This window comes from Sciurus carolinensis, chromosome 4 (assembly GCF_902686445.1).
Source record: "Sciurus carolinensis chromosome 4, mSciCar1.2, whole genome shotgun sequence".
Lineage (NCBI taxonomy): Eukaryota > Metazoa > Chordata > Mammalia > Rodentia > Sciuridae > Sciurus > Sciurus carolinensis.
In genome coordinates, this window is record NC_062216.1 from 124,401,610 (window position 1) to 124,411,173 (window position 9,564).

The window sequence follows — 9,564 nt, forward strand, 5'->3', positions numbered from 1 at the left end:
ACACACAGCTGCCCTGTGAGACTTTATTCAGGTGAATGGGTTTTAAAAGATGCCTGACAATTTCCAAGATTCTTTCATCACATTCATCTATAAAATCCCCAAAGAAGATAAACGTATAGCTCAGAAGATAAACATCCATACTGTTCTTCCATGGAAGAACAATAATTATCCTAGGACTTCAGAATTTTAAATATTAATAAATTTTAAAAGCAAATCAAACATTTGAAGAAGCAGGCTTATTTCAAATAAATCCAGGACCCGCGTCAACTTCTCATTCTTTAAACTGAAGGAAAACCTGCCAAGCTGAATTTCTATACCTGTATTGTACCTTTCTTGCTGTTTTAAAAGGTAGTGTGGTAGTTTAAATGAGAAGTTAAGTCAATTCTTTTTAAAAATCAACATACTGTTTTCCTTATTTAAGTTCCCTTTTATATTACATTCAAAGTTCTAGACTCCATTAGAAAATAAAATTGCTTTTGTTGTTGATGTTGTTATTATTCTATGCACTCACAGAAAGCTTTTTTTTTTTTTTTTTTTTTTTAGTTTTATGCTCTAATCAGGGAGAAAGAAAGAAAAAGAGGAGGAGGAGGAGGAGAAAAATCATCATAAATCCTTCCAAAAGCTTATTAAGAAAAAAGAACTGAATGAGGGCTGTGGCAAAGCCACTGTCCACCCAACACATAATCAAGGATTAACTCAATACATCCCTAGGATAAACTTGCAAGAGGTTGAGTCCATTCTCTTCACAGCAAAGAAGGGTGAATCCCTGCCTCCAGACCCTTTCTCCATTGTTTGACCCTGACCTTGATTCCCATTGCCTCTCAATTGATATTCAAGGCCCCTCATCATCACCTAGACCATGTATCTGAACATCCTGAGCCCTCTCTATGGAAGGTAATGTCCTCCCTGGATGACCTGATTCATCCTTCCAGAATTAATTTGAACATTACCTGCTCAGAAAGCTCAGTGAAGTACCCCTGGCGCCCTTTCTCCCTCAGGAGGAAGAAGAGTGGCTTTCTTTGTGCTCTCAGTCAGTCCTGTACTTTCCAAGCTCCTTTGGTGAGTGTGATGAGTATTTGTTTCCTAGCCTATGAGCATCCTCTGGGCAGCACTGAGTTTACTCCTTTTTGTATGCTCTGTGCCTCGCTTGGTAATGGAGTTGATGGAGTGCTTGAGTCAGAACTGCCGCATGGGAGAACAACTCCCATCTACCCAGGGTCCATGGGAATGGAACCAAGTCACTTCCATGTAACAATAGTCTGTTGGCTAAATTATTACGGCAAAATAAGCCCTGATCTCACAAGGCCTCCTCCAGAGCTCCAGCAACAGAATGAAGGACATTTTCACTAAACGCCTAATCCCCCAAATTGTTCCCTCAAAATGTCCATTTTATTTACCAAGGAAAGTTAAGCTAAATGAGTTTAATCCCAAACAAAATGCTTTATTGGATATCATGCCTTTCTGCTTCACCACAACAATTAAAGACTTTTATTTGTGTGAGTAATTTAAGTTCAGGAATAAGCAGGGAGAATACTGGTGGAGGGTTTGTTTACACACTTTTACACCACCATGGGAGGAAGACATAACAGAGTTTACATTTATGCCATGTAAATCGCTATAGAACCAGATGTGGCTTACAAGTTACCTTGTAACTCATCTCCTCTAAGCAATAAAGCCTTTTTTTTTTTTTTCTGGCAAAAGTTTGAGAAACTAACCGCTGTTTTCTATCAGCAGATAGAACAGATGGCTGGCACATGCCTGCTTTGCTAAATGAAATGGGCTCTCTGCAGAATTACTCTTTGATCCCTAGTGGCATGTCCACAACACCACACTGCAAAATACCACAGTAGAGCAGAATCTAAACATGAAAAGTTTAAAGCTGTCCTTTTGACATGAGTCCCTCCTTTAAAAAATCATGCCCACAGCATGTAAACATATTCACATTCCCATTCAGAAACCATGAACAGAAACAAGGTATTTCCTTCATTTGGTGACATTAAACCATGCCGAGGTATGATGGCAAAACCCAGGAGTGCAAAGGTACAAAACCACTTGGGTTCTAACTATCCAAACAATCATAACTTCATTAGGAAAAAATGTGGACAGTACCCATTCAGGGATTTAAATAATAGTGCTAAGTATTGTCACAACTTCAGGTTGGAAAGGGTGTTTGGCAGTTCCTTTGAAGATCTAGAGAAGAAGTACCTGAATTAAAATTCACCCTGAATTGTTATTGTTTGATTTGTGTAAAGGAAGGAACAAGAAAAACATTTTATACACATCCTCTGAACTTAACCAGTCCAATGGGAAGCAAGAGAAGGCAAAATTAATTGGGACCATCATATCAAATGCCACATTGAAAAAACAAGTACTCTGGAGTTGGGGGTATTTTGATGATGAAATTGGATTATCTAGTTGCTATTACACGAACATGTCAGTAAAATGATTCTGTTTTTTTAAAAAATTGCAAAAATGTGAGTCAATTGTCAAAAAAAAACAAAACAAAACCTGTTTTTATTTCCTTTCTAGCCAATGGTACTTTTCTCACTTTCCAGCTATACTGGGGAGGAACGAACTGTTCACAGAGGAACAACTATCCAGGCAAAGTTGTCAAGTGTTCTTTATATTTGATTTTTAATTTTTATTGTTATCATTTCTGGCAGTTTTCTGTAATTCAAGATTTTTTTAATTGAAAGGGAGCTAGTGAGGGTCATGGACTCATTAATAATTAACCTTAGATGTTAGAAAATGTTTCACTTGATACACTACATCTTCAATGTACTTAATATTTTCTACTTTAGATGACCATTCAGAAAAACAAGGGAGCACATTATTGCAGTTTAACCCAATAAAGTCACTACTTCTGTAATACGAACATCCCCAAGGCAGTCAAATTCTCCTCTTCCTGTCCTATAGTTACAGCAACACTTTAAAGATTTGTTTTTAAACATCCTGAAACAGAAAAATGAAGCTACACCACTGACTTCTAGTGGTTACAGGAATTCTATATACTATATATGATAAAAATTTACTCTAAGATCTCAACCTGTTGGTACAGATGGCCAGGGCCTGCTTGGTAATCCAACTGGTAGATTTGAAGTCAATATTGGCTGGTTATCTTTGCCCAGAGAATTCCTGTTTCACAGATACCAATTTCACCCCAACCTTTGCCATCCATCTCAGCAATCCAGGCCTTTGGTCACAAAGAGATTGGAAAATTAGTACAGTTGGCTCAGCATAAATCTATTACCACTATTAAAAAGGCAACATCAAAAGAGATGCCTCGTTAACTAGGTACCAGATTCATAGTATCCTAGCATGTTTTTGCAGGTGATAGAACATATTATAGTTATTAAGATCAAGTCTGTATGATCTTCAGAAATGAATATCTGTTTATAAGAACTACATAAATAAAACCTTTTGGCCTTACACCAAACCGGTTCATATGGAAATCAGTACTGTTGTCCTAATGTTAGAATTCAGATTTTTCTAACAAAACCTCTCATTAAATTTTTACTCAAAAACCATTGGGTTTAGGAAGTGTTATTTTCCAAATAAAATGTTTAATTAGTACCTAATTTAGAGAACCAAAATGGTTGCTCATGGCCCCTGCCTGTCTCAAATTTAGGGGAAAAATGTTTGCCTCATTGAAAAATATCAACTATTAAAAAGTTATATATAATAATAAAGAGTATTTCCTCCTTAATGATTGAAAGTCCTTTAAGCTACACCCTCTTCAGTGGAAAATCTTCTCTCATCTAAAAACCTTGAGAAGAGGCATACTAGAAAACAAGTATTTTATATAGGAAATAAGATGGAGGCAAAGTTATTCAAGGAAAATAAGAATTTTAGGGAGAGAGAAGAATCAGGTAGTAAGATTTCAGGCAGAAAAGCTATAAAGAAGATTTTTTGGAGACCACCAAAAAAAAAAAAAAAAGAAAAGAAAAGAAAAAACTGGTGAGAATCAGATGCACATTAGTTAATTCTTTGATATCTAGAGATATCAAACGGCAACCATTTATCATTTTGTTGAGTAAGGTGTAGTGGGAAAATGATACCAGATAATAAACATGGATGAAATATTTATAATCTAGAACATCATACAATTCTAAATGCATGATTTTTTTCATATTTTAATATAATTTTTTATACATTATACACCAATAAATACTCATTGTGGAAGAACTAAAACATAATAGATGCAGATGTAATCCATGTATACACTTTGAAGGATCAGATGTTGATCAGAGGGTTTTTCCTTTCTCTGCCAGTTATTTCATAATGGAATAAAACAGAAGATGCTATGTAGCAGACTTCTTAATTTGTCATGAACATGTTTCCATGGCCTCAAATGGATGCTTAGAATATACTTATTGCTTCATTATGTTCTGTTACTATTGTTGGACCTGTAGGTTGTGTCCATGCTTTTACTTGTATAAAAAGAAAGGTATGGAACATTTCTGGATCTAAATTTTATTCATGTTTATGATTACTTCCTGAGTATGAATTATGGAAGTAAAATTTCCCACTTAAGTGGCCTTTAGCCATTCAGTTTGATTTGTCCCGCCAAAAGATTAACACAAACATCAGCAAAATATGAGTATGTACAAACTCTCCATATACCAAGAGGGAAAAACCCACAAAGTTTTAAAAGAATGGAACAACTCGATATGGGGAAAGGAACCTCATTGTAATTTTTATTTGCATCTGTCTAAAGTAGACCATGAAATGTATTTTATATAACTCCAAGAACACTTTTGTTTACCAGACTAATAATTTATAGGAAATAGGTAACACTTTATTGCCTCTATTAGGTCTTCCATCCTAAGGTGACTTTAATTTTTGTTCACATTGCTTAAACACTTAAAGTTTAAAATTTCATTAATCAGGATGTGTTTTATTTATGTATTACTGAAACCTAAGTGTTTGATATTATTTGGATGAAATAAGTAGGTAATGGAAAGAACTTTTCATTTTCCATGTAAATGTTTTGATGTAGTTTGGTTTTAGCCATAGATGCCTTTCAAACTACTTAATTGGTATTGAAGTCATTATTTTTCCCATCTTCTAAAAGTCCTTGCATTTGAACACTTAAGGTGCTGAAATCACACAACTTTAGTGAATAAAATTGGTCTATTTTAAATAATGTTTTAAAACATGTTGCTGTTTGACATTGTGTAGATCATCCCCTGACACATCCATAAGGAAAACAGACATCAAATTTCAGGTAGTTGCCTAGGGTAACCTATCTCAGAGCAGACTGAATGTGGAGAGCAAGGTAACTTAATTGAGTTGTTAACATTGTCCTGCCAAATTAGATAATCCATCTAGATGATCAAGACCTAAGCAGGAGAGGAAAATGCTAGAAGCTTCATCTTTATGCCAGTTTCACTATTTCCCTAATCTTCCACAAGACATATTCCTGAGGCTATTTAATATGTCAATCCATTTTATACTCAACAATATGCCCATATTTGCTAGTATGTACTGTTATTAAGCAATAGGGGAGATCATATGGAATTGAAGCCTTTGCTTCCATGAGGTGCAGTCAAGCTACCTTTTAATGGTTCAGAGAGATCCATAAAGATACAGGTCAAAATGTCTTTCTTTAAAATATAGAATTAATATTGAGTCCATCTGCCAAGTGGTCAATCACCAGTAAACAGATTCAGATAAAAAGAAGAGAATAAAAAGTCATTCCTTGATTTATTATAAATTCACAATATTATGAAATTAATTGCCCAGAAAGGATCTTTAAAGAGGGAATTGCAGGGAAAAAAGGAATATTCTCCCTATAGAACAATAGAAGCCTCAGTGAATTTATCTGCACAATGGAGTATTAGACTACATGACCTTCCTGTTATGAACATCAGTGGATCCAAAGCATTATTATTATTTTTTAATCACATAGCAATGAAAGTGTTGAATGGTCTGGATTTGATCTATTTTAGAATAATTTTTTTTAAAAAAAGAGAACAAACTTGAGGGAAAAAAGACAGCTAAAATGATCATGCCTATACTATAATAGGCAATTAGAGAAAACCAAAGTGGTTTTCAATTTAAAATAGTTACTTTTATAAAGTGTTCCTTCATTCACATTCTTCTTGAAAATAGCCATTTTAGTAGTTGTAGAATAAAAAGACCAAAAATGTGATTTTAATTATAATCACAATGATTTTCATAGTAGACATATTTTAACAACTAATGAGCAAAATAATTTATTACTTACTATTTGTTCTCTAGAGTATATTCTCCAATTGCACCACAGAAATTAAACTCCCATAAGCATTTTTATTCTCCCTTTCTTCCCAAAATAAGAGGCCACTTGTATTATACTGAAAAATGTATAAAAGGTATCATACAAAAGACACTCGGGTGCTAAGGAATAAAAGGAATGCTTCATAAAAATAGACTGCAGTTTTCTTTTTCCACAGGAAAGTATTTAATGGGAACTTTAAAAATCAGTAGGCTGAAGTGTTTTATAACGTTCTTATGCGACTGACACTTTTTGATTCTATGAACTTCTACCAGAAATATACAGCATTCACATTCCAGTGAAAAACATTTAGCACGTCAGCTTTTAAAAATGCACTATATCAAAAATACTTAAAGACCTTCAATTTTTGTGTAAAGTATAAATATGTCCAAGTGATTAGCACGTTAAGGAAAAATGAGTGTTTTAAATATTATGTTAAATTTTAATGTCAATGGTTAGAGAAACACAGTGATGCTAGCTAATATTTGAGGTCTTTATATTTCCAGCAGCCTAAAGACACCGTGTGGTATCAAAATAGTGAGCTTGGGGGGCATTGCTTGTCCTTTTCTTTTGAGAATCTCTAATTTATGTGGTAACTTAAAATATTTAAATAAATAAATGGGAATCATCTATTTTTGACTACCAGATGAGAAAATATTCTTCAAAATGTAAAATGTACCAAACTACACAGTTTGTAATATTATTCCCATTTACCATCAGGTGGTAGAAATATTAAAGGGCATTTTTTCCACACTTTCTAGTTATCAGAACTTACCTGCCCTGCAGCTTGCCAGGTAAAATTCATGGAATGGATATTGACAGGAATCGCTGGCATTCTCTGTTGTGCTTTTCTGAAATCATGTGTAAAGGGGGCCATTTTGCCCTCGGAAACAATCAGGATATCTTCTTCAAATCCTGTTTTTTAAATAATAAACAAAACTATCAAACTAGGCGGACTTGAAAGAATCCAAATCAGAAGTTTCATACAAAAATAAACCCAAAGAATTACTAGCGGTCACTTCTTTTCACAAAGCACCTGCTTTTGGTACCCAAAACGCGACTGAGATTACTTTTCCTCTGTAGGGTTAGGAATGATGGGAACAGACACATGCTTTGCGGGGCGGGGAGGGACATGGAGTTAATTGATACAAACAAACGCTGAGTGCACCTAAAAAACGTTGGGCTGTAACTTGCTGCTGCATGATCACATCATTTGATCAGCCTTGGTTTCTTGAGAGAAAAGTATTAGCTTTCAGATGGAAAATATCTAATTAAAATGCGGGGGGCGATGACCCTCGGGCATAAAGTTTTAAACATATTAAATGCACGTATTCCTCCATAAATGGACAGAGCGAGGACACAGGCAGGGAAGGTGTCAGACGTGGGGCCCTTACCTATGAGCACTCTTGCCTGGTGAGCATCGATCCACAGGTATAGGCTCTCCTCCCGCGGCTGCCCGGCCTCCGCCCTCAGCACCAGCAGGCACTGGAGGATGCTCCAGAGCCGGAGCGCAGCGGCAGGGAAGGCGCTTCTCAGGGCCATGCTGCTTCCGACCTCCTGGCGGGTGGCGAAACTCCTGCAGCACCTACCCGACCTGCGCTCGTTAAGTTTTCAGCTCGGCTTCAGCCCACTCACCCGGAGCTGCTCCCACTTGGAGGGCTGGGTGTGGAGCCTCCCGGCTCCGGTGAGAGTAAGCCTGGGAGGGAGGTTGAGGGGAGGGAGGCTGCCGGGAGGGAGGGGGCAAAGGAGGGGATGAGCGGGAGCGATCCGAGAGGAGATGGCAGAGACGCAAGCCTGGCAGAGCCGGAGATGCCAGCACACCCGGCAGCACCAACAGTCAGAGGATCAAATACAGCCGGAGAGGAAGAGCAGGAAGAGCTGACCAGAGCGAGGTGCGAGCCAGGAGTGGGGTCTGCGAGGCTGAGCCTGTGGCCGCCGGGGGGCGCTCGGGCCGCGGGGGGCGGGGCGGCGCAGGACCCGGGAGTTCGCGTTCACGCCCCCGGAGCGCCGGGTGGAGCGCGCACCAAGGTGTGTGTGGTCCCGACGCCCAAGGAGAAGCACACTCAAAGGGACCCCTGGGACGTCACGCGCCCCCCTCTTCTGGTCAGAAGAGGCAGGGGGTGGGGAAATGGGGTGAACCGAAAATGGGCTTTCTACCCGGTGCTACCTGAAGGCACAGATTTTACCCTCTCTCCCTCTCAGTGTATTCCCTCTCTTCTCTCTTCACTTTCTCTCTCCTCCTTCGTTTTCCAAACTGTCTTCTCCGAACCCCTTCCAGTTAAAACTCGAGTCTTGACTGCCCAGTGGTGTTGATCACAGGCGCTCGGCTTGGTTTAGGGCTTTCAATCTGCACGTAAGCGACACCCAACAGGTGGCGGGCAAGGTTTGTCTTCCTGCTAACGCTGCAGTGCCTAGATGAGTTCCCTGGGTTCTGGATGATAGCTATATCTGACCCTTGGGGGTCGTGATTATTTTCACGTTTGGCAGTGGTTTCTAAAAAGCGGGAGGTTCATGTTCAGTTACTGAAAAATCAGGCAGTTGGGGCTGAGACCAAGGCTCTGCCCTGCCTATGGGAATTGTACTGTCAGGCAGTGGCCAACAGCATCACCCATCCAGTGAAATCACAGCACAAAGGATTTATGCCTCTTGCCTAATTCCCTGAATGTGCAAAGAACACAGAAGCAAAAGGTTTTTCAAAAACTTAGAAAGTTTTCAAGACTCAGGAAAGCTTTGTTTACTTCTTTTTGTTCTTTAGCACCCTGATGCTGAGACAAATGTCTCAAGGATCGAGTGTCTGGGGTTGGGCGTGGTGTTTTACTCAGTCCTTTGTAGAGAATGGGCACCTCACGAGGGAAAAGCAAACAGAAACCATAGAGAAGAAGCTGGACATGGGCATGAGTTAAGTTAAATAAATGTTAGGCTATGAGACATTAGGAAAAAGAACAGAATATACATTTCCGATTATGAAATATGTCCAGTTATCCAACTGATAGGACAAAAGTGGGGGCAAAAGAATTAGACAAGAACTCTAAGTATGAGTGATTTGAACTTAAAGTGTCTTAATTTTAAAGCACTTTTCAGTGCTTACTTAATCCTCACAAATCTTTGAAGTATATACTATTATTATTCCGAAGGTTCCAAAAGTCTAGTAAGTTAACAATGGATATCCAGTTGGACAGTCGGGATGCATATCCCAAGCATCTGATTCCAAAACCCATTCTCTTATTCTGATAAGGAAATCATAATTAGGTCTCTTTGCATCCAAAGCTTCCTAGCCATTCTTCCTTTAAAACATTTTATTACTTTTT

At 38.3% G+C, this 9,564-nt stretch overlaps 1 protein-coding gene across 2 annotated transcripts in view; it reads right to left on the reverse strand.

Moving 5' to 3' along the window:
• The window catches only part of Wif1 (WNT inhibitory factor 1), a 64,920-nt gene extending 56,705 nt beyond the window's left edge, over nucleotides 1–8,215 (reverse strand). Inside the window, exons 1-2 of one of the 2 annotated variants that reach the window (XM_047547966.1) lie at nucleotides 7,651–8,215; nucleotides 7,032–7,171 (exon numbers count right to left, since the gene is read on the reverse strand). In XM_047547966.1, coding sequence (XP_047403922.1) covers nucleotides 7,032–7,171; nucleotides 7,651–7,798 — 288 coding nt within the window. In that variant the 5' untranslated portion in view covers nucleotides 7,799–8,215. The remainder of the gene's footprint in view (nucleotides 1–7,031; nucleotides 7,172–7,650) is intronic. The other variant, XM_047547965.1, reaches the window with a different exon arrangement.
• Between the last annotated feature and the right edge of the window lie 1,349 nt (nucleotides 8,216–9,564).